General features: G+C 44.3%; 1 protein-coding gene across 1 annotated transcript in view; it reads left to right on the plus strand.

Moving 5' to 3' along the window:
- Positions 1 to 25655, plus strand: part of Inpp5a (inositol polyphosphate-5-phosphatase, 40kDa) — a gene marked incomplete at its 5' end in the record, with an annotated part of 236330 nt that overhangs the window by 90115 nt on the left and 120560 nt on the right. Inside the window, 2 exon segments of the mRNA XM_005402047.2 lie at positions 14433 to 14533; positions 21028 to 21115. Coding sequence (XP_005402104.1) covers positions 14433 to 14533; positions 21028 to 21115 — 189 coding nt within the window.

The raw sequence follows: 25655 nt of genomic DNA on the forward strand, positions 1-25655 counted from the left end.
GAGCAGGGCATTTCAGCATGGCTGGTGAATTCCTTTGTCCCTGTCTGGCCCTTATCCTGGCTGTCAGGCTCCTGGTTGTGTGGCTTGCAGGATGGAATTCCTTTTTAGGTCACTCTGATTCTCCTCTTTGGAGGAGGCTGAACAAGGCCTGACTGTTGCTATTTTTAACTTCACTGTTGGCGGGGAGTGGGGTTGGTGGCCGCAGGCCTGTAGCGGGCTTCCTGGGAAATGAGCTTGACCTTCTTGCTTGAGTGTCACCTCTGTGTGCACACATGCACATGTATGTGTGTGCGTGTTTGTGTGTGTGCATGCATTTGTGTTTGATTTCCTGTTTGTTCTTATTAAGATTTCTTATTTTTTCCCGAAATATTTTTCTTGAGCTTTCCTGTGAAGAATATAGCTGAAGAAAACAATAGTATAAAATGTGTATTTTTTTAATCATTTGCCTGGTTTTTCTTTAACCAGTCTTCCCTCCTCCGTCCTCCCTTGCTTCCATCCCTCCTTCCTTTTCTGTAGAATTTTGGTCCAGAAAACATGTAGTTCTGGGCATGGACTTTTCTAGTTGTCCCACAGTAGAGTATGGGCCAGTTCTGTCATTGTACAGGGCTAAGTGTGGGACAGGACCTCCAGCTCAGGGACAAGGAGCACCTTTGTGATAGTATATATAGGTACTTGTTGTCATAGTTCTGCTTGCACTGAAGTTTGTACTTTCCCAGGTGTGTTTCCAACTAACAGTGAGCTGCCTTATATATCAGAGTAGCCTTTGCCTTCTGTCCTCAGGACATCTGTGCTGCCATGCAGCTTGTTTGGTCCAAATGATCCTTTTACGTAGCTAAGGGTCCAAAGCTTCTCTTTGGGCATTCAGCCCCAGGAGCTGTTTGGTTGTCTTGCAGCTACTGAGGGAGCTGTGTGTGAGCCCTCACCTTCCCCAGGCTGAGGGGTGAACGAATGCTGGGGATTGGCGGTCCCTATCACCCCAGTGGTGATGTGTCCTCCTTGCTGTGTGCTGCAGCATTTGATATAAGTGGTGATGTGCAACTGATGGTGCCTATCAAGGCCTTTGCTGAGCATCTTTTACTTGTGTTCTCATTAGTACTTCATAGCAACCATCTTAAGTAAGTCACATAGGAGTGGGCAATCAAAATGTGAGGACATCAGGCAGCAGGTCCCTGGAGGAGGTGGCAAAGCAAGAATCCAAGCCAAATGTGTTTTCTAGAAAGCCTTGCTTCTGCCTCTGCTGACCCCATCTCTGGTCCAGTGGCAAGTCTCAGCTAGCTTACATTGCTTATAGAAGCTGATTGTGTAGTGCTCAGAAACTTGGGGGCCAGCTGTTATTAAAGTAAAATTATATGAATCTATAACAAATTATAATAAAACCAAAGGTAATAAATGGCCCAAACCTACCACTTCCTAATTATTGCACTGTGCTTTGATCTGTGCTCCTGATTATTTATGTCTGAGTAAGGTAAATGCAGCACAGAAGAGTTATCAAGCATCTCCTCAGCCCCTGCTCAGTGATGTCACATTGGTAACTTTGCATTAGTGTGAAGGGGCCACTTACAGGAGGGAAACAGCTAAGTGCTGCACCCCAGGGTTCTCCCCTGGAGAGCTGGCTGTCAAACACTTGTAGCATACTGCTGCCTGCACAGTGAGATGAGCAAGTTCTGTCTCATTTAGCCACTGAGGAGATGGCTCATCCCCAGGGCAGCATTTCCTGCAGTGTTTCAGAAATAAGCAGAGGATTACAAGCCTGGCTTGTCAAATAAAGACATTGCAGCAAAAGTATCACCTTTCTCTGCTGCCTCTGTAAGAGCAGTAGTGCTTCAGAACCTTGTTGCAGTCCTCCTAGCCTCCCAGGCACCAGTCCCTTTCCTTTTTCCCACAGAGGGTGGCAGTTTGTTACTCCCATGCTGTTGGGATTTATTGCTCCTTCAGTGAAGCGTTTGCATGTGCCCTGTAAATTATTCCACAGCTTCACTCACTTGTAAAGGAAATATTTTTTTCCTGTTAGCCAGAAATTCCCAACAGCATGTCACTAAAAATGATCATCTTCTAATGAGCTATTTTGAATTTCTCTTCTTGTATAGTAATTGGATCAGTTTTAAATGCACCCTCTGATTTGTGCGCCTGCAGATGCCTGTATATGGCATGGATTTGTACCATCTGAACATAGCACTGCATCACCACAGGAACTGCCAGACAAAAGTTCCAGGGTATGACACTTATAAGGAACATGGATACCTCCTTTCTTACTTACCTTGTCACGTGGAAATTAGGAAAGATCCGAGACTCAAACAAAACACTTTCCCATCATACTGTGATGTGTCCAACATTGTTTTACTGCTTCTTTGCAGAGTGCTGGCAAGGCTTAAGGTCCAAGGGTATGTGTTCTTTGGGTCTCTTTTTTTTCCCACCAGTTAAACAGTTAGTGTGTTTAACACATATATTTGAGTTTCAAATGTAGAAGTGAAAAATAGTAGGCTGAACCCCAGACCTGGCCCCACACTTAGCAGGGGAGTTGCGCTAGCTTTGCTTCAAGCCTGCCTCCACATGCTTCTCTACCCTAAATCATCTCAAAGCAAAATCAGGCACCATATTGTTTTATTTGTGAATATTTCTGTACTTATTGCTAAAAGATAAGAAATTCCACAGTACCATTGTTATACCTATAATGATTAATAATTCCAGCATATTGAATATACAAGCAGTATTCAGATATTCTCAGTTGGTTTTTTTTTTTTTTTTTTTTTTGCAGTTTCTATTTTAAAATTGTTATATTGGTAGGAATGAAAAACTTGTGTAACTTTATTGAGATATAATTGGTGTGCCATAAACTTCACATATTTAAAGTTTATAGTGGGGGATTACAACTTAGGCCTATACCTGGGAAAGTATCTCTGTTTATCAAAACAATGACACACTGCTTGAGGAAGGTTTTTAGTGCTTTTTTCATTTTTCTCTCTCTCTACTGTGGCACCAGGCATCCACTGGTCCACTTTCTGATGAGTTTGCATTTTATAGCATTTTATATAAATAGAATCAAATAATGTGTATTGTTTTTCTTGTCTGCTTTCATGCAATATGATTCTGGTTCCTTGTGGTTAGAAGACAGACTCTGATTTCAGTGATTTCTTTAAAATTTTTTGAGACTTGGTTTGTGGCCAGCATGCCTTTTCTTGTCTAGTGGAGAAAAAATGTGTACCAGCAGTCACTGGATATGTGGTTCTGTGGTGTCATTAGTTCAGGATACTTCATTGTGTTTCTGTGTCCTGATTCTGTGTGTGTGCATGTGCACGTGCACATATGTATGTAGTATGTGCATCTACATATGTTGATTATTGAGGGAGAATGTTAAACTTTTCCTATAGTGATTGTGGGATTATCTGTTTCTCTCTTTTCCCTGTCAATTTGTGCCCAGGGTATTGGTCACATTTGTGGTTGTGCTGTGTTCCTGAGCATTTTCTCTGATGGTTATGAAATGTTCCTCTTCACCGTGTGAAGTCTTTTGTCTCTCATTAGTCCAACCACTTTTGCCTGCCTTCCTCTTCTCTTGTTCATTGCTGCATGATGTATCTGTTTCTGGACATCTACCTCTAGTCTGTGTCTTTCTGATGAAAGTGTGGCTCTAACAGGCAGCATGGGGAGGGCTCATGCCCTTCTCACTGTAGTGTCCAGGCCAGTGCACTGTGGTAGAACTTCTTGGTGGTAGCAGTTGTTTCTGTGTTTTCTCTGGTATGGTGCTACCAGCTGGTCACATGAGACTGGTAACCACCTTAAATGGGTTAGTGCTGTTGAGGAACTGGATCTTTAGGCATTTATTTGTATAATTTTAGTTTAATCAGGCACATATGGCTTCTGATTGCCACATTGCATGGGCTCATCCAGATGTTAACATTTAATGTAAATATCAACATGTTTGAACGTAGGTGTGCCATTTTATTACTCGTCTTCTGTTTATACACTCTGCTTTTTGTTCCTTTGTTTCACTGTTACTGCTTTCTTTTGGATTTTTTAAAATTTATCTTTTGGCTATTTGCATTTTAAAAAATATTTTTGAGTGGTTGCTGTAGGCTTATGCTATACAGTCAAGTGTCACTTACAGACCAAGATACATTGTGAGAAATGCATTGTTAGATGGTTTTCTTGTTGTGTAAACATCTCTAAGTGCACTTACACATGAGAGGTAGAGGTCGGTCATAGGGTGTTATCTCTTGGCGTAGTCAGGAGACTCAGTAACCATGACACAGAGGAGTCTGCTACTGGCAAAATGTTCTATAATAACTTTTTTTAATAAGAAGGAGTACACTCTAAGGTAGCAGTAATGTATAGCATACCCAAATATATAAATAAAACAACATTGCCACTTATTATCAAATATTATGTTCTATGCATCATTGTACTATACTTTTATAGGGCTGGAAGCACTGTAGGCTTGTTTACCCCAGAATCGCCACAAATGCAATGCTTAACGGCATATGCGTTACATCTGTGTGTGGTAAAAAACCCAGTAGGTAATGTTATAATTGTTGCTTTAAGCCTGAGGTTAGCAGTATGCAGCCCCACTCTCTCCCATTTAGACTCTACCTGTTTTTGGAAATCAAGATTTACTGGAGCAGCCTGTGTCTGCCTTTGTGTTTCTGAGCTCCTGTACAGAGACCTCGTAGCTTGAAGAGCCTCAAATAAGTATCTGCTTCTTTAAAAAGACCTGATATAGTAGATTCTTTACAAAGTGCTGATGGGGGTGTCACATTTTTGTATGTTGAAAACTGTTTTTCTGTGAGAACACTTAGCTGTACATTTTACTCCTTGGCTCACATTTTATTTTATTGAGCCTTTTCAAAAAGGTTTTTCTGTTATTGCTTTAGTCTGAATGTTGGTTGTGAAGACTCTGGTGCCAGACGTTGCTGTTCATCACTCTTTTTATCTAGAGGCCCTAAAGACTTATCTTTATTTTGGAACCTAATTGTTCTGCTAGCACATCTTAGGATTGATACTTTGGGGCCATTTCTCAGGTACTCATTCCATGAACCTTTCCATATGAATGTTCCAGTGTTTTCTTATAGTTTTAGCTTCTTGGATGGTAGTTGTAAATACTAATTCTCTTAATTGTCTTTTCTTCTGAGGGGAGAAGCATCAGCTAATGTAGATGTCATTTCTTTGCCTTTCCTTTTACACTGTTTATTTTTGTATTTTCCTTTTACTTGATTTTTCCTTCTGCATTTTGTAATTTATTTTTCTTTTCTGTGGTTATTTTATCTTTTTTCCCATTTTTTTTTTCCCTGAGGTTAATCAGAATTCCTCATTTCTTCCTTTTTTGGGGGCCAGTTCTATTTTAGTTTCATGTTTCTGGTTTGAATATATTTAATTTTATTTTCAGGGTAGACTTAACTTTCACTCTGTTTGTGGTTGTTTTCCTGGAATTATAGGTGTTTCTATCTGTGTAGAATTTTTGTTTTTCACTCTGTCTCTCTCATTCATTCATTCATTCATAATAGTATTACAGGGACTGAGTTTACCAGTGTTCATTTTCAGTGGTAGTACAGTGTTTGCAGGATTTCTGGTGTAATAGCACCCTCTTCTGTCAGTTGTGGAAAGTTCAGGTAAAGTAGTTGTGTTGTTTTAGTGTTAGCGTTCTGACTTTATGATTCTCTTTTTTCTTGCAAGGACCTGTTTTTACATCCTTTTCTTACTTTCTCCTTTCACACTCAATTGCCTGGGTCTGCTGCTTTGGTTTTATATCTTTCTCTTTTCCAGATCCAGTGCACAAAATAATGCTCTTTATGTCAGCTGCAGACCCCCAAGAATCTCTTCCCTGGAGCCCATATTCTGATTGCCTAGATCAGTGATGGTGAATCTTTCAGAGACCAAGTACCCAAATTGCAACCCAGAACCCACTTATTTATCACAAAATTCCAATACTGCAATTAAACCTGAACACTGAGGTTTTAGTTTAGAAAAAACAACTGTTGTCAGATGCTCGGCTGCTGGAGTGACTTGTCTTACTTGCCAACAGAGAGGCCTTTGCATGGCCACTGTGGCATGCATGCCATAGCTTGGCCACCACTGGCCCAGGTGCTTCCACTGGCATTTTCAGATTTCCTGATTGTGTCCTGAAGTCTGCCCCAGGCCATTTTAGCGATCACCATGTCTTCTCAGTTTTTCTTGGCCTTTGTTTATCCCAGAGCCTTGCCCCAGAATGGAGGGATCACTGTTGGGCGTTGGTGTTTTTTCTCTTTAATTACAGTTGTTTTGTAATTACCACATTGTCTCTAAGCTGCAACAGAGGCTGAGCTTAGTGATTCTCTATCCATGTGTAATTATAGATCATATAATTTGTGTATTATATGTATAACATATGTTATATAGAGTCTGCTAAAAATATACACACTTCAGTTTGCTATATTAATAAATGTCTGGAAGCTAATGGCCACCACTTTGAGCACTTCTTGTAATTGTAGAGGCCAAAGGTAACTCGTATTACTCTCATGATGTCTCAGTAAATTTAGTATTAAAATATCTATATGTTTTTTCTGATACTTTTTTTGGTGGGCTAGATATCTATATATCTAGATACCTATATCTAGGTATCTAGATATCTAGATACCTATATCTAGGTATCTAGATATCTAGATACCTATATCTAGGTATATAGATATCTAGATATAGCTAAACCATTTTTGCTGCTTTCCTATAATTCCTAGCACCCCAGTTGCCCTCTTCATCATTTGTCCCCTTCCAGATTGAGCAGGTCAGTTCTTAGGAAGTCTTTGGGTTTTCTTTCCTATAAAGGTGTTTTGATTTTCCTTTCATTCCTGGAGGTTGTTTTCACAAGATGTCATCTTTTTTTCTTTTTTTTTTTTTGGTTTTTCTCTGATACCGGGAACCGAACTCACGACCTTGCGCTTGCCAGGCAGGCGCTTTTTGCCGCTGAGCTAAATCCCCAGCCCCTCATCTTTTTTTCTTTTAGTACTTCAGAGTTCCACTGTCTTTTTACCTCTAGGTTTTCTGATAAGAGCTTTATAGTTTAATAAAAGAACCAGAGAGTAGTTTGGACAGTGCTTCCATCCTTCCATCCTTCCATCCTTCTTGTGTTACTTTCTTTAGCTGAGTCAAAGATTTTTTTCTTCATTCTTCATCTTTGGTTTTCATCAGTTTGGTTTTATTGTGCCTGAATAGAATTTTTTCTGACTTGTTAGGCATTCCCTAAAGTTGTAGAATCTATAAATTTATGTTTCACCAAATAGAGGAAAAGTTGGGCTATTATTTTTTCTAATGTTGATTTCCTCTCAAATCTCTTTTTCCTCTCCAATGATACCAGTCAAAGTCATGTATTAAATAATGGCATTTTGTCATATGCTATGTTTAGTCAACATGGACCCATATACCACAGTGGCCTCATAAATTGTAATGGAGCTGAAAGATTCCTATCACTTATGAATGGACAGTTGAAGAAGAGGCAAGAGGAAAAGAAAGTGCAGAAGAAAAAAAAAAACACGTAAGAACATTTGCAGAAGCTCCAGCAGACCTTAAAAAGCTCCATACAAAACCTGAAAACATGGAACCAACCCTGAAAGGTTTTCATTAATAGAGAGGAATGTTGCTGGTATATTATCTGTTTAAATGCAAATCTGTGATGAAAACATTAAGCAAACTAAGCAAAGGACTGTGGGTATGTTATCTGAAGAGTGATTTCTTAAGTGCCCAGACAAGTTGTTTGGAGGTATTGAGAGGCATTATTGTCACAGGAGGTGACAGCTCCGTGGTGTTAATGCTCTCAAGATCTTCTAGAGGGACATAAGGTGAGGTAGAGGATAATGGTATTGATGATCCTGGCCCTGGGTAGGCCTAGGCTAATGTATGTGTTGTGTCTTAGTTTTTAACAAAAAGCCTGAAAAGTAAAAACTTCCCTGGATCTTGGAACCATTGTTCTGCTGGTGTGGGTCTATCCTGCATGCATAGCTTGGTTTTTTCCTGCATTTTGAGTAGGTTTCCTTCTGAGCACACATGAACAGATGCTCTTAGGACCATTCCTGACCAGGTCACCTGAGCTCAAGCCCACCAGGGGGCGCCTTTGAGCTCAGGCCCAATGCAGCTGTGCAGAGCTAGGCTGGTGTGGTATCAGTAAGAGGAGAACAGCACCTTCAGTGGAAACAAATTAAGGTTAATAGTGTATGGAATGAAATCAAGTAGATATATTCCACTTAGTAAGAGCAAAAATGGCAGAAAAACTTGGGGCAGAGCAAATAGCAAATTAACTATCAGCGGCTGCTGAGACATCAGCAAGGGGTGTCAGACCTCCTTGTTTACAAGGCCCTCAGCATGGTTTCCCATACCTCTGGCTCTTTTGCTTCTCCCAGAGCCTGTGATCACATGCTGTGTAGTTATGGTTGATACATTGTGTCAACTTGGGGAGGCTAGAGGTTTGGCTAAGTGACTCAGCAGGAAGCCAGGGTGCTTACTTTGTATACACCCTGAGCCTGTGGAAGAGCAGGGCATGGAGATTATGTGGGAGCTACCCGCCCCTTAGGTGGGGGTAGCCTTTTTACAATGTAAGGGAGGGAAAGAGGCTGCTTGCCACTATTCCTCTCCTTTTGTTCTGGCTGCTTTGCTGTTTGGCTGCCATTTCCTCCTTTGCTCTTGTTGCTTTGCTATCTTCTGCCTACGAGCCTCCAAGTATGGACTGAAACCTCCACAAACCGTAAGCTAAATAAACCTTTTCTTCCTTAATTTTGGGCATTGGGTGTTTTGTCTCAGCAACGAGAGAAAAGTAACCAAGACATATGTTTTTCCTCATATTACAGAGGGGGAAACTGAGGTCCCACAGGGCTATATCACACAGCATGTCATGGCTGGGTAGCCCTGGGCCATATCCTGAGAGCAGGGATGAAAATGTGATTGCAACTTTGAAGTCCTGTGGGGTTGCAGGAACACAGCACAGGTAACACAGGCCAGCCTGCCTGATCAAGAGAATTCCAGTCTCCCTGATTCAGAATTGCAGTCACTGTCACTGCTCTGAAACCCAGACTCCCAGCTGGGGCCCACAGCCTGGGTGGCCTCTGGCTACATTCTCCCAGAGGGTCAGAGGCTAGTGTCTCCTGAGACAGTTCATGGAGGAAGGGAAGTGTTAGGCTGTGTCTTCAGCAACTTTTGGAAAGCCACTTTCGCTTCATAAATCCTAAGTGACCAGGAGACCATGTAGTTGTTCTTGCTCAGGTAAAGCATGGCATGAGTTTTTGTGGTTGGGCCTGTGCTGACCTGGGGATGGGTGCAGTAAGGACTGTTCTGTATACCGGAGATTCTTAGGTGGTTCTATTCACTGCCCCTAAACAGAAAGCGTTGTATGTTAGTCTGGCAAACATCTTGCCTGTTGACACCAGAGACTTGTCTGTTTTGAGGTTTTTTGTTTTATTTTTGTTGTTGTTTTTGGTGGGTTGTTTTAAACAAAACCCAAGTGGACAATCTGGTCCTTGGGGCAGAATATTGAACCATCAGTTAGGATGCATGTATGGAAAGGTCCCAGCCTGGGAACACGGCTGAGTGCCCCTGGTGGGGTACCCATCTAGTGTGTCCCACCCAGTGCTGCCATGTGCTTGAGTGAGGCAAGCTTGCCCCTGCCTGTATGAGGTTTCCACTTGCTCATTTATCCCCTAATACCATATGGGAGGCAGGCAAAACTTGCTGACCCTGGCCACAGCAAGTGGGTATTTGCCCCTGTTGTCATCATCATTATCATGATCTCCTTCATATCCTCAATTCCTGCAGGCTGGACTAAAGCAGAGCAAGCTTGGATACAGGCAGAAAAAATGAGCCTTGTCTCGTGGTGGTAGCTGCTGCCCCTCCTCACACCAGCTTATGGATTCCTCCCAGCATCTTTGGGGCCAAGCATTCTCTGTAATTCGTGGATGAAGACAGGACAGGTTAGGAGCTGGCCTGAGGGCATGGGCTGGTGGTCATGGAGTGATCTCCAGACTTTTGTGCTTGGAAAAGTGGCGATAAAAAGTAGAATTTAGCATGAGAGAGAGAATATCTACATAGCTGGAGACCAGGCTGAGTTCATCCATAGTGCTGTGCTGGGTTCACACCTTGCCTGGCTCCAAGAAGAAAGGAGGTGTTACCTGCTGTTGCGTAACATTCCTTGTTTTCAGAGAAAGGTAGAAGTTGATTTCACATATACCAAGACTAGGCAGAGAGCTGGGCTTGAGAAGTTTTAATGCAATTCGAAAAGGAGATGTCATGGCAAATTTTTGGTCAGCCAGAATCTGTATCTCCTCTAGCCGTTGCCTGCCAGTTCTGAGGGTCCACCTCCTCCTCACCTACTTACTCCCTGCTCCTTTAAAACACTTTGTTGTGTTATTATATAAGCAATACACAACCCACTCCTTTTCTGAAAATACTACAGTGTAACTGAGAAGGCCTAAGCACCCCTTGACTCCTGCCAGCAGGTCTTCTGGAGCTGTCTATGTGGAACCATGAGAGGCCCTTGGATTTTGGCAACTGACTGCCAGTTAGTGCCCAAGGGAAGTGCCTGCTGTCTGTGGGACCCATGATTATTGGGCTTTTTTTGAGTCTCCCCTGCCCCAGTAGTTTTAATTATGGTCCAACTTCTGTGACCATGAGAAGAGTGGCTCAGGTATTCTCTGTGGCAGGCTCTGGAAGACCATGTTTGTCTTTTTCATCTGAATTGTCAGATACATTTGTGCAACATTATGTATAATGCAAATCCACCAGCCCATGCCCTCAGGCCTTCTCACACCTTTAAATGTCTATAGAGCTTCAATGTTTGCCCTTTCGTGCCTTGTGGTGCTTATGGGCTTCTGTTCCATCTCTCATTCTGGCCGTGCTCAACAGTTATATCATTCTGGCTTTCTTGGCCCACTCATCTACTTTCTGGACTCAGTTTGCTGATGTCTGTTGGGCAGTTGCCCTTTTCCATGTTGGGTCTGCTGTGGAGAGTGACTGTCCTTTTAGGTGTAGTATATGCTGTCTCTCATGGTGCCTGCCCTTCATGGTGTTTCAGAGCAAGACTGTTTTCTCTCTGTGCTGGGCCCGCTGTCCCCAAGCCTGGGGCCTTGCTGTGGGTTCCACTTCTGCCAGGTGGAGGAAGAGCAGCTGCTGAATATGTGCAGCGCATTCCTAAGCCCTGGTACTTTACTGAGCACGTATCTTCATCCTCCCACCCGCCCAGCTCCCATGAGTTCTCTCTATTCGCTTGGGTCAGTTAACACTTGTCTGTGCTTTTTCTCTCCTAAAAGTTGACTGGCTTATTCTTGTGCCCTGCATCTCCTTCCATGTCCTTTGTTCTCCTGGGTTTATACCATTTATTCCTTTTGCACTTACTTGATGACTTGCTGAAAGCAGCACAGTGTAGCATGTTCTATGTGGTCTGAGGACATTTGTTCTATGTTAATATCTTTCAAGTCTGGCTTCATCTCCTAGTCAAAGTCACTTTCCTCAGTTTGCACTTGCTATCCCACATGAAGGAAGGAAGCTGAGTTATCTTGTCTGCTGGGGCTCCTAGCAGTGAGTGCTGGGGAGTGCTGAGCAGCTGTCTGGGAGGGTCCCTGTGCCAGGCACCAAGGCCTGCAGGCCTGCCGGGATGACTGTTGTCTTCCTAGCTCGCCTGTGGTTCTTTCATCCAGATCTCATAGTTGGGTCAACAGTTGACTCCTTATGTAGCTGCTGACTTTAGATCTGTACTCTGTTTTGAAGATACGCAGGACCAGAGGACCAGAGTTGAACTCTAAGGCATTTAATTAACACCTTAAACATAGACTTTTGTGCCATGAAAGGCTATTTTTCTTTAAACAACAACAAAGTCATTTTAAGAGAGAAAATGTTACTTGGAAGTTAGATGAAGGCAAACAGATTTGAGCTCAGGAAATGAAGGTTGTGACTTTCACTTTGCAGTGGGACTGGGCAGCCTCCAGGGAAACAGGGACATCTCAGTCTTCTTAAGTAGGCAGTTATTGAAAGTAGTTTCTACTTGCCTTTCCTGGGGATTGTCTGATTTTGGAGACTGCTAGCATTATTGTGACTTTGTTTTTAAATGGAAAACACATCTACATGTGATATTGCGACTTACATAATAGATACTGGCATCTTGGTTTGAGCCCCCAGACTCCCCCAAGTACTTTTCTTTTCATGACATGCTTTCCCTTTCAGAGCTGTATAAGAACATTCTGCAGAGTTCTAGGAAGTTGGACCCAATGAACTTGTTTACAGAAGCCAGGAAATATGTCGAAATTATTACAGTTATCTGTGTGCATCAAAGAATCACTTCTAGTTTGTATTAACAGTTTGCCACATGCAGTGTCAGTAATGCATGAGGAAACAGTGCAGTGAAGAACATCAGGAGGGACATCTCTCACTGGGAAAAATCCATACCCCCCTCGATGACAGCCATCTTACTTGCAGTGGAAATCACAGAGTCACAGACAGGCCAGGGTGTGTGCATGTTGCTTCAGAAAGTGACAAGAGGCTGAAAGATCTATGTGGCAGAGCCTATGGTGATTTGTTACAAGATGAGAGCTTTTTGTCTGTTGCAGTGCCACTTTGTGGCACTGTGCTCCTGGTCCCCTGCCCATGGGGCAGTGGCTAATGCTGTTACATGCACAAAGCTGTCTGTGGGCCTTGGTAGAAACCTGTGTGGTGACGGTGGCTGGCCAAGAGCATCATGACACAGGTGAGGAAATTTTTCCATGGTGTCTTCTGGTAGACATTGCTGCTCCACAAGTGACGATGTGATCCTGGAGTTGGTGCTGTTGCTGTGTTTCACAGTGTTGCACTATTTTTAGAAATGCCCCTAAGTGTTCATATCTTTCTAGAATTTTCCTCCTTTTGATACATGTATCCTTATTTTTATGTCATAAGTTGAAAACAAGCTGAGATATAAAATCTCCTGCCTGGTGTTGGGCCACATGGTGGACTTCATTCAGTGCCTGCCACTGAGCAGAGAGACTGCTTTAGGGCTCCCTGTTGCACTGCACGGCTTGTTGTGATACCTTGTGGAGTAGGTGATGTAGAATTCCACATGGAGTACACAGGAAGAATGCAGAGGCCATGGGGCTATGGGTCGGGCGCTCACTGTGTCTGATCAACTTCTAAACTTCTGGTTCCAGGTGCTCCTGTGGCTGTTGTTCCCCCTGGCCTTGTGGTGGCAGTGAACCCTATCTACTGGCTCCTTTGCTCCTGCCTTCCTGCCCCCTCTCAAATGCCCTTCCCCCTGTGCCGCAGTGCTTGTCAGGCAGAGCCACTGGTCAGTGGAATTCTTTGTGGGGTGCTGCCTTCCCTGTGCTCCAGGAAGCCTTATTACCCTCCTGCTCCAGTGCTATTTAGGCTCCCTGTGCCATCTTATGTGTCCACTTGCAGTTTTCTGTTGGGTAAGATGGAGGTCTGCGACATGGTCAGGTGGCCATCAGGACTCAGAAAGCATGTTGTCAAGGGTATTTACTGTGTTGTTCTTTAGTGGGAAAAGTTCAGGCAAGATTGGGCTTGCTGGTGATCTTAGAAACCACATGTTTTTAGGGACCTGGGAACCTTAATAATGGGCAGGGTGAGGTTGTGAGAGGGTAGACCAGTCCAGGCTCAGGTCAGTCAAGCCATGTGACCTTGAGTAAGTTGCTGCCATGTGCTGGCATCCTCCTCTGCTGTAAATAGAGCAGCAGAGTGGTACCTTGCAGGCTTATTTAAGGACATAAGATGTGCATTCATGGTATTTCAAACAGCACTGGGCACCTAGTGCATGCTTATATGTCAGCTTCAGTGATTTCCAAATATGTTACAAATGAGTGCAAGCACGCACAAATATGCACATGCTCATACATGCTAACACACCCGCTGATGCATGCTCATTTACACTTTCAAGCACACTCAAGATACTTGTACACATTGCACATACATACTTACACTCTCTAGTGTACACATTCGTGTGCATCTACATACGTATTTATATAATTTTTTACACATTCACATACACAATACACATACACTCATGAATATACACTCAAGCACATATTCATATACATATATGCCTATGTTTGCACTCTCTGGTGAGGTGTACTGAGTGCTGAAGGTAGTATCTTTACTTGTGAGATTATGACTCATTTCTTACTTTTTTGGTGGTCTTTCCAGATGCTGTGTAGTCAAGTACTGTGTTTTTATAATTAAAGAAAGAGCTCCTAGATAATTGAAGGAGGTTCTAAGAAATTTTGAATCTTTCCTAAAGGATTTATAGTATTGAAAGTAGAAGACACTGGAAATAAAAATAGTGGGAAGCATAAAAGTGGCTGGTTCCTAGAATCTGTTAAAAGAACCCATAGGCTTAGATTTTTGGGCTTTACCCTTGCCTACCCTGTGGGTGCCCAGGCCATAGGGATTACTGTGCAGCTCTGCGATGGTTGTGTACCCTGACCCTGTGTGCTTTTCTTCTTCAGGTCGTGCACACGCATAAGCCACACTTCATGGCCTTGCACTGCCAGGAGTTTGGAGGGAAGAACTACGAGGCCTCCATGTCCCATGTGGATAAGTTTGTCAAGTAAGTCTCAGGGCAGGTGCCAGAGGGCAGTGATAGGAATCTGTGGATGAGGGTGTGGTCTCCACCTTTACCACTGGGGCTCATCTCTGAATTGGGTCACCATGGGGGGGTTACAGTTTTCTACAGAGAGAAGCCATGGCTCAGACATACAGCAGTCACTTAGGCTAGAGGATGTAGTCCTGGAGACCTGGCAGAGCAGACCTTGTCACTGTGTGCTGAGAGCATGCCTTGCATGATTTGGTGCTGGCCAGCCTGCTGTGATGAATAATAGGCAAGTCTGATTTCCATGCAGCAACATTCACTGTAGTGAGATTGGCAGCTTAACCTGCCTAAAAGGTGAAATTTACATCATTCAGGAAGAAGGAATCATATGCATGGTGCCAGCTGTCACATGTATCATTGTGGTTCTTTAGAGGACAGCTCTACCTGGGTCCTGCCTGAGAAGAAGAGGCATCTGGCCCTCCAGCTAGTTCTGGGAAGTAGACGTGTAAAGGTCCAGAGGGAAGCTCTGCATGCCTTCGTCTAAAAGTGGGGACTTACGTCCGCTATCCTCTTCCTCCAATTCTGAATTTGGGCCCCAAGATCTGGAAGCCTTTGTCTACTATTAGACACAGTTGCCTCCATTCTGCCTTTCTCAGGTCTGCTAGAAACTTCTTGGTCATGACCAAATTCTCCTATCAAGGAGTGAGGAGCGAGGAACCAGCTGGTCAGAGAATCCTAAATGCAATTTCTGATGGGAAAATGGATTGAGTTTCTAGAAGGGCAGTGAAACTACATCAGACTTACATCAGGATCATTTGTTCTTTCTGGGACATGGCTCTGAAGAAATCATTTAGGTCATAGTTCGATTGTACCCAGTGTCTCACCAATGCTCAAGAAAGAAGCATTAGTGCAGGCATGTTGGAATAGGCTCCTGGGTGTATGGCTCTGGCCTCTGTCCCAGCTGTGCACAGCATGCTCTCCTGGGGATCTTTGGTGTCCCCTCCAACCCAGCCCTGGCTGCCACCTTTCCCTACCTGTTAGGTCCTATCAGTAGCCTTCATAAGCTTGAAAAGAAAAGCAGAAGACACTGCCACTAAGGCTCAGTTGTTCCTGTTAACAAAGAATAAGACCCCATGTCCATAGAAGGACACGGGCTAATGTGTCACAACTTGGAATTTTCTCCCAAATGCATTACTATATTTGGAACAACATTACAATATTTGTGCAAAGGACTGGCAGATGGTATTTCTGCAGCAGGTGACCCAGGATGATTGCACACACCTCCTGCAACTGATTGGCCTTTCCTTTCTGTCCTCTCTGCCCCATAAGTACCTGCAAGAGCCATGTTCAGGTTTATGGCTTTCCTGACTGGGAACAGGGCTGAGAGCATGGCTGCAGTTTGTCCAGAGCTGAGGGTGTTCTCAGCTCCTACTAAATCTGTGTTCCCCCAACTCCCATCAGTGGCTCTGATTGAGAGTGATCAGCACAATTGGTGACAAGGGCAGGAGTCTCCTGGATACTACCTAGGTTGTATGGGGTCTCTGACTGAGATACTGTGATGTATTACAGAATAGCTAAGGGAAGGGTTTGGCTGATTGAGGTATTTGGCTATCTCAATTTCTCCCCTGCCTACATAACCTCTTTCTGAGGTCTGGTTTGCTCATGGTGAGTATGCTGTCCCAGGGGAAGGACCTGTGTGGTTAGTTTGTTTCAGGGACACTGGCAGCTGGTCGTGTTTAAGGTCTGAGGGTATGGTCAGCATTTAGGATATAGCTTGGTCTGGAGCTCAGGCTGATGTGGAGCTGCAAATACTGCATTAGCCATAGACAGTAAGGCACCTGACCTCACAGGAAAGCCTTGTATTGACTCTTCAGGTTGGCAGTGATAAACAGTCTCTCTTTGTTTCCCAAAACACCTTCAGAAGCAGAAGGCAGCGCAGGCTGGGGCTTGTCTCATATGTTCCCTTGGTGCCATTGGTGTTTGGCCCCAGGGTGCTGCAGGGTCAGTTTCCCAGGTGACACCAGCTCCTGTAGGATGGTGTGATGGCATTGTCTACCTATGCTCTTGGGTCATACTTTCCTAGAGCAATGTGGCATCCTTGGCTGCATCCTGAGTGAGTTTGGAAGACATTCCTACAGATAAAGCCTGCCTGTGGCCTGTGTATCAGTTGATATTATTTGTTTATTGTGCAGTTGCCTGTGGCTAATGTTGGATTTTCTCTCCTGTGACAACCCATTCCTGTTAGTCCAAACAACATTGAATCTGGGAAGCAATCAGTATCCTCACGCTATGAACTTTTGCTACTTGTGATATGTCTCTATAACATATTTTCAAAGTAAATTATGACGAAAGGAAACATAGGAAGAAGGAGCTATTTTAGAGGGTGCATCCATTAGAAATCTACCTTGCAGGTCTACAAAAGTCCCAGTCACTGGGAACAAATATACTGAATGATATTGTGTTATCTTTCTATAAGAATAAAATGTAAATAAAAAAATGTGTGTTAGGCTGTTACAGAAAATGTTGAAGGCCATTGTAGTAGATGGTATTTTTTCAGGGAAGTCAACACTATAAAGTCTTTTCTCTGTACCTTTGATGATGTGACCTTGACACCCACTGTGGAAAAAGGGATCTTATGCCCTTGCCTAGACTCTGGGCTCCCAATGACTGCTCTAACCAATGGCGTGACAGAAGTGAAACTTTAGGACTCCTGGGGGCTGGTCAGTGAAGGCCACTAAGGTCTAAGGAAGGCAGGCCACATGCAGAGCCATGTGGGGATGTTATGGATCCATGGGTGGGATTGCTAAGCCCTCTCTACATTAGATAATTCTGCTGTGTCCTGCTGTCCAGGGATCAGATGTTGGGAGTGACCCAGCTGCCTATGCTGAATTCCTACTACTTAAGGTCCTTAGCATGACAGATTGTTGTTTTTGGGCTAAAATACCCACAAATTTCCCCCAAATAATCTATAATTTCAAGGAAGTTTAAAAGAAACCATTGAAGGCATTTTCCCCAACACTTAACAAACTAACACTGAAAGTGCTATGGAGGGGGCTGGGAATTTCGCTCAGCTGCACAGCATCTGCCTAGCAAGTGTAAGGTCATGAGTTCAATTTCTGGTACTGAAAAAAAAAGCAAAAAAAAAAAAAAAGAAAGTGCTATGGAGAAGCAAAGCATGAAGAACAGGTAAAGTGACCCTGAGGAAAAATGGGTGTGGCTCCTACTAATACAGTTCCAAAGAGTAATGAGGTGCCATTCCTGCCAGCCAGACCACAGGCCCCGCAGTAGTGGGAGCAGCTTGCATGGGATGGTGGGTACGCAGGGTAGAGTGGGATGCCTGGCCGGGCTGTTTCCCTGCTTCCTGTGGTACATGGCATAGGAGCAGGACCCTGGACTTTCTGAGTTAGCAAGGATGGAATTGCATTCTCAACTTTACTCCACCCTATGTCACAAAAAATTTCAATTATAAAAATTTGAGAATAAGATACAGGAGAATATCTATATAACTTTGGAATAGGAAGAGATTTCTTTAAAAAGGGGCAAAATAGAAGCACAGTTCATAACAGCTAAATCTTTGAAGCAACCTTTGTGTCCATCACAGATGAATGGGCAAAGAAAATGTATTTACACACAATGGAGTATGATTCTGCCATAAAGATAAATGAGTCATTTGTAGGAAAAAGAGACCATAATAATGTTAAATGAAGTAAGTCAAACACACATGCTTAAATATCACATGGTGATAAGAGAAACTCAAATTATAAATAAAAAGCAAAATAAAAGATAGGTAATAAGAAGTAGGGAGATAATCATTCTCAAATGGGAAGGGGATCAAGAGATGGAGAGAGGGGAGAGAAAGGAGATGAAAAAAGGAACTGAGATGAGTTATCTACATGTCCCAACTCCATACAAGGAATGTAATCATTATGTACCGCAAACATGTACTCATTAAAAAAAGACTCACATTTGACCATGTTAAAATTACCCCCATTGTTTATAAAGTGGTCCGCTAAACAAGCCACATTGGGAAAACTACCTGCGTCACACTTTACTGACAGAAATTGATATTTAAATATATCAGAAATTCCTGCAAATTGTTAAGAAGAAAGGTACACCACTTGGAAGAGTGACCGATCCTCACAGAGACGTGCAGATGGAGCCTGTAGGGCATACGTAGCTGCCTCCTGTATGTGGTTGCCCCAGGAGCCCCTCCAGGTAGTGGCTCACTCTGTTCTTGGCCCTCACTGTGGCTGTCCTGGCTATTTCCCTTCCCTGTGTGATGCTCACATGCCTCATTATTATTTTTGCTTTAAACAAGTGAGTTATCCTTTAAGAATGAAAAGTGGGAAAAAATTGCCGTCTATTTTTACCAGTTCATTTACCACTTTTAGTGCTTTTCTACTCATGTGGATTCTGTTTTTTATCTGGATCATTTTTCTTCTGCCAGAGAACGAACTTTAACGTTTATTTTAGCACAAGTCAGCTGCTGTTGATTCTCTCAGCTTTCGTTTGTCTGAAAAAGGTCTTTGTCTTGACTTTTGAAAGACATGTTTGTTGGAAATAGAATTCTAGCTTGTCAGTTTTTTCCCTCACTACTTTAAGGGTGCCATTTCGTGGTCTTCTGTGTTACATTGTTTTTGATGAGAATTTGGCCATTGTTCTTATCTCAATTTTCTTGTATATAATGTGCTTTTTTTCCCCCCAACTGCTAGATTTTTGTCTTTATAGTTGGTTTGTAGCAACTTGATTATGTGCACTTTGGTTTGATTTTATTTTCAACCTATGAGTTTAGAATTCTAATCGGATTTGGAAATGATTTGTCCATTATTTCTTTAAATGATGCTTTTCCTCTCTCCTTCCTCCTCATCCTCAGACTCCAGTGTGCAGATGCTACCCAGAGCCCCAGAGCTCTTCCCTTTCTCTCTGCCCCTATAATGGGTCTGTGAGTCCCTGGTCTATTCTCAGGCAGGTTTAATCTGCTGTTAAATCCATCCAGCATGTTTATTTCTAGTGCTGTATATTTAAGCTCCAAAAGTTTCTTTTGTGGTTTTCAGGCCTGTCTGCCTTCATTGTGTTCATGAAGTCTTAAGACTCTGATCTTATTTATGATTGCTCTTTTTCAGATTCTTTCAGCTAATTTTATCATATTTCTCCTTTCTGGGCCTGGTTCTGTTTATGGCTTTTTTAAAAAAATTATCATGGGCCATGGTTTGGTCTTTTTGCATGTCAGGTAACTTTGATGTGATCCAGATAGGACACGAGTTAGTTCAATGTTGAGCCTTATTATCCTTCCTCAGAGCACTTTGATGCTGTGTTTGCCAGGAGTTGGGTAACTGCGGTTCCACTAGCATCCATCAAGGCTCACCACTGTGTCTGTCTTTGCTGACTCACATGCTGCTAGAGTGCAGGCCTTCCTCCTGCTTTCTGCGCTGCTGCCTGCCTCCAGCTGAAAGGGCAGCCTCTCATCTTTCCATTCATGGGTCCCTGTGTATGCAGTGCTTCCTCTTCAGGGAAGACAGAATTGTCATCTACTTAAGATTTGTGAAACATGAAAAGGAGAGGGGCAGTAGGGCCACATGCTTACGGATGATGGAAAAGCTATGGCAACTGTCACCACCCACACCTTGGTCTGCAAGGAGCAAGCAAGGGCAGGACTAGATAGGCTCTGGCTGTGTGTTTGTGGATGATGGCTCCTTACCTGTCAGATCACATTTCTTATTAGGGTCAAACATGAATGCCAGGAGACTGCACAGACTTTGGCATCATCCTTCCTATGGCAAGTGGCCTTGTGCAAGTTCTCAGTGTCCTTACCTCAGTGTCTATCCCTGGAGGCCTCAGAATCCTGGAGGGCTATATGGAGGCTAGAACTCAGAGCCTGAGCCAGGTAGCCTATGGCCCATGTGCCTGAAAAACACAGTAGGCCTCTGTTTCTGATGGAGCTGGCCTCATGCTTCCTCTTTCCCTTCCTGTGCCCCACAGTTGGTTGGTGTTGGTTTCAGGGTGTCTTGGTCACATTCCCATTACTGTGATGCAATACCCAAACAGCCTCAACTAAAGAGTACTGGTTTATTTTGGCTCATGGTTCAATCCATAGTTGGCTGTCTCTAAGGCAGAAACAGGATGGCAGAGGGGCATGGCCAAGGAAAAGGTACTCAACCCGTGGCAGCCAGGAAGCAGAGAAAGAGAAAGAGAAAGAGCCAGGGGAGGAGGAATACCCTTCCAGGCTCCCCCTCACCTCTTTTGACCAGGCCTGCCTCCTAATAGCACATTTAGCTATGAACTTATCAGTGGATTAATCTGCTGATAAATATAGCATCCCCCAGGACCCAATCACCTTTTAAAAGCCCCACCTCTGAACACATGAGCCTTTGGGGGCATCTTAGATCTAAACCATAACACCTGGTGATACAAAAATAGTGTTTGAACCACATCCTTGTACCTTGTAAGCACACCTGTAAAATGGCGAGATGTCAGTGTGCTTTTGCTTACTGAGCTTTCTTTTTTCCTTCTAGGGAACTACTATCAAGTGATGCAATGAAAGAATACAACAGGGCTCGAGTCTACCTGGATGAAAACTACAAATCACAGGAGCATTTCACAGTGAGTTCCCTTGTATTCTGTGGTGTCAGAGCTGGGCAAGGCAAACTTGTATGACATTGGGTCTTTCTCTAAGCCCAGAGTTGGTCTGCATGCTCTCTGTTACTAGTATTAATGTGATTGGCTGGAGTTAAAATGTTACCATATCCTGCAGTCTGTTGAGTAGGCTGTTGGGTGGTCCCCATGGGCTGGTGGGGATGATGGCCATGGCACAAATGGGCATCTCAGGGGTGCTCTGGGGTAGACACTATTGGTTGCCTACTCAACAACTAGTACAGGAACAACCCAAGTATGAACTTGTGGATAGTGAAGAAATAGAGGCCCTTGACCTGAAAGTATGTGAAATAGGAGGGAGGGTTCAGTACTTATGGAATTGTAGAGTTGAAAGATTGAATTGAAACCTGGCTGTCCTTCAGGGTTGAGCTGCTATGCTTAGCCATCCCCTTGTGATTCTAAGCTGGCCTCTAGGCCAGGTCTGCTTTCTAGAGGGGCTGTCCTAGGAGGTAGCACAGGGGAGCGGAGCAGAGCCTCTGTGGAGATGGGCAAGATCTAGCTCTCCTCTATATGAGAGTCTTGGGTCTGGTAGGATGAAGGCCCCCATAAGGTGCAGGAGCCTTGGGAGATATGAGGTGCCAGGGGTGTGGAGGAAGGAAGCACTTCACAGGAGATATTTTGAAGGTTTTGAATAACTAGTTATTGATTCGGAGATTAACTTCTCCACACTGTCTCTGGGGAAGCTTTAGGCCTCCTTGGATTGCTTATAGTTTCCTCTGCTTTATGTCTTCATGTCCCTTGCCTCAGCCTCTGTTGCAGCAGCCCATTTATAGCTACTTGCTTATCTTTCTTTTCCATGAAGGGGAATTCCTGCAGGCCCTGTTGGTCCTTGTCCTTGAGTCTATCCCCTGTCCTGGGAACTTGGTGCAAGCAGGTACTTAGCTCTTCATTGCCTCATGGAGAGACAGTGCTTGAGTGCTGACGATGGGTGGGACAAAGATATACCTGCCTTCCCTTGGGACATGAATTTGGGATTCCACTTGTATTAAAAAACCATCTGTGAAGGTATCAATCTCTGGATTTGGGGCATTTGATGCCAGGTGAGTAACGTCCTTTTATTTCTGAGACCATCACATAACTGTAGACTCCTGGCATCTGGTGTTAGTGAGCCTGCAGAATCTATGCCCTTGCCTTCTGCAGCACCCCCAGACCTTTTCCATGCCTGCCCTCTATTCACACACAGAGGCAGCCTTTCCTCCTGCTCTGCTGGGGTCCTAGTTCCTCAGTGCTCAAGATACAGCCCCTCCACCCACCTACCCTTCCCTTTCTTCCTCCCTGTGTCCTTATCCTCGCTGACTTTGTCTTCCTAGTTCTGGACTCACTCAACCTTCACAGAGAAGGCAGTTTCCCTCAGCTTTCTCACTTTCCTCTCAATTTCCTATCTTCCCAAGTGGGATTTATACAGATGAAAAAGACAAAACCTAGAAAAACCATACTGGCATCCAGGTATGGTGGCTTAGTCATATAATTCCAGGTACTCGGGAAACTGAGGCAGGAGGATCCCAGATTTGAGGCAACCCTAGGCAGCTTAGTGAGACCCTGTTTCAAAATAAAATTTAAAATAATAAGGAGCTGGTGATGTAGCTCAGTTTAAGGCTCTGGATTCAATTCCCAGTACCAGGGCTAATGGTGGAATACTGTGCAGAGATGAAGAGAGGCTGCCTCTAGAAGGTGGAACAATGTGCTGCATAAAGAAGGGCTACCTCTTGCTGCTGGAGGAACGTGGGTAGCTGAAGAGCTACCATCTGTTTGTGGTAGAAGACTGCAGGACTGAAGAGAGACCTCTGCATGATGCTGGAAGACTGTGCAGGGTTGAAGAGGTGCCACTTCCTTGTGATAGAGGACTGTGGAGGAATGAAAAGTCTACCTCATGATAGTGATGGAGTGTGTGTGGGATGAAGAAGGGCCAGGTCTAGAGGGCGGAGGACTGTGCATATATGAAGACGGGCTACCTTTTAATTCAGGAGGACTGTGTAGGGGTGAAGAGGTGCCAACCACTCCCTGATGGCGGAAGACTCTGCGGATTGATAGGGGCCACTTTGTATTGGTAGAGGGCTGTATTTGAATGAGGAGAGACCACCTCTTCTCCAATGGTGGAGGACTGAGACAGGAATAAAGAGGAGCTGTCTCTGATCCTGGAGGAATTAGATAGGGATGAAGGGGGACCACTACCTGATGGTGGAGGACTGAGGCAGGATGAAGAGGGGCTACTTCCTGATGGTGGAGGACAGTGGAGGGTTGAACAGGGAATGACTTGAGACTTCCTTTCTTGTGGAAGGAGTGCCAGTGTGGAAACAGGCCACTCGCTTCTGAGATGCTTGTCTCTGTGGTGCCCTGCAGTACTGAGTGATGGTATTATGCCCATTGACTTCTCACTGGATATATCTTGAAATTTAAAACATCCCATACCTTTGAAATCAGGGTTGAGCACATGAGGTGACTAGAAAAGCTGCCCTAAAGCAAATGTAACTTGTGGAGTCCCTGAGGCCGTTTCCCTAGCTGCCCACATCACCGGTAAATTTCTAGAAAGTGGGCTTGCAGAAGACTTAGGCACAGAAGCGCATCACGTCATAGTTCTGCTCACCAAGGAGATGGAAGCATGGTGGGCCCCTCTGCATGGCATGTGGTATATCTGCTCTTCTCTTCTCCTCTCTTCTCTGGTTCACTGGGTCCCTGTGGCCTGGCTTCCTTCTCTCCTTATGTCTTCTGCAGCTGTAGTCTTGTGTAGGTCCCTTCATAGATGGTTTGGTGGCTGTGGGCAGCCTTGATTATCAGGCTGCTCCTTACTTTGGACACTGAAGCAGTGGGCGTTTATCATCCCTGGTTGTCACTAACACTGTAATAGTCACCTTGGGGTCTTTAGTGTTACCACTTTGTCCTTGTCCATTGTTCCTCTCAGTGTGGCATGGTCTTTAGAGGGGGCTTCTAGGTGTGCTGACATAGAGGACTGTATCCCTCAGGTCCTGAGCAAGTGCTGGGTGGCATTGGCCAGCCAGGCAGCCACTCTCCTACCCAGCATAGTGCCCTCTAGCTTTAGTGGAGGAAAATTTAATCTTTGTAAAATTGATGGTATTGAAGCAGTATTTTTAGCTGAGTCTGGTTCAAATAATAGGCCGTTAATTGAAAAAGGAAATTGAAATGAATTTATCTTGTACATAAATGCTGTCACTGGCACTAATAGTAGTAGTGGCCTATTCCCAGAAAGCTGCTGAACTAAACTGTACATCCTGTGCACATGAGGCAGTAGTGGGGGTTGGCGTGTTGGCAGTGGAGGTTTGCTGTTCATGGTGGCTTTTTTTTTTTTTTTTTAGCTCTGTAGTGAGGGGGTCTGCTGCTCCTGTTGGTAGGGGGATGGGTGAATCCATTGTGGGAGTTTGGTGTGTGTGTGGTGGGGTGTATTGTGCCATTGTCGTGTGGGTGGCCAGGTGCTGTTGCGCCTGTCCTGGGATAGTCTCTGAGGGGCTTCAGGCAGACGCAGGCAACTTGCAAATGACCTTTGTTGACAGGAGGTGGCGCCATTGCAGCATCTGTGGCTAGAGTACTCCCTGCAGGAGATGCCAGTAAGGTGGATTTTCACTTCAATGGTGACATTAAGTTTTGTTTACTCATAAGAACTGTTATGTGTGGCTACTGATATAAGCAGGAGCCTTATGTGGTCTGTGAAAAGGCTGTAAAGATGATCCAGCCTCTTTTCCTAGACTCCCTGGTTGGAATCTCTTTCCAGGGCTTATGTCACTTAACAGGTCCTTACCTGTCTGTTTGCTGTGGAAACTTGGGCATTAGGAGTCCATTTCTTCAGAGATGCTATCAGTCTGGCCTATTCTGCCATCAGCACTGAAAGACCTAGGTCCCTGTTCCTGGGTACATGTGTAGATGTTTTTACCATTTGTCCAGAGGATGCTGGCCCAGGGCATTGACATCAAATGTAGCTACACAAGGGATGTGAACAAGTGTGCTGTATCCCAGAACCCCAAAGGTGCCTCCAACAATTTCCTGCTAGCAAGGACCACCTTGAATACACATAGTGTAGGGGTCTGTGTGTTCGATAGATTCATACTCCCAAGAGCAGCAGCTTTGCCTCTTTTTGGAGCCTGGGATTCTGCCAGCATATGCATGTGCTCAGTGAAGGTGTTTTGAGTTCGTGAACAAGTAGGGATTTTAGAGACAGAGTGGCACGAGGGGCAGAGTAACCAAGGATTTGTCTTGTAGATTAAATGTGGGCACTATCTAGTGGAGGATGGAGAAGGCAGTAGTGTACTTGTTGAGTGCAAGGGGACGTGAGCCCAACGATAGAACTGGAGACTCAGTGTTCAGATATATTTATTACCATGGGCTGGATGAGGTCCCTGGGGCCTGGCTATAGGCAGTGGAACTTAGGGCCCTAGAATTTAGAGTTGGAAAGAAGAGTTTATCCAGAGCATGGTCATTGCGGGGGAGCGCTTGCCAGAATCCATATGGCAGCCAAGAAAGAATCCCATGAGGAAACGGT

The sequence above is a fragment of the Chinchilla lanigera genome, unplaced genomic scaffold (assembly GCF_000276665.1).
Source record: "Chinchilla lanigera isolate Chin_1 unplaced genomic scaffold, ChiLan1.0 scaffold00076, whole genome shotgun sequence".
NCBI classification, from domain to species: domain Eukaryota; kingdom Metazoa; phylum Chordata; class Mammalia; order Rodentia; family Chinchillidae; genus Chinchilla; species Chinchilla lanigera.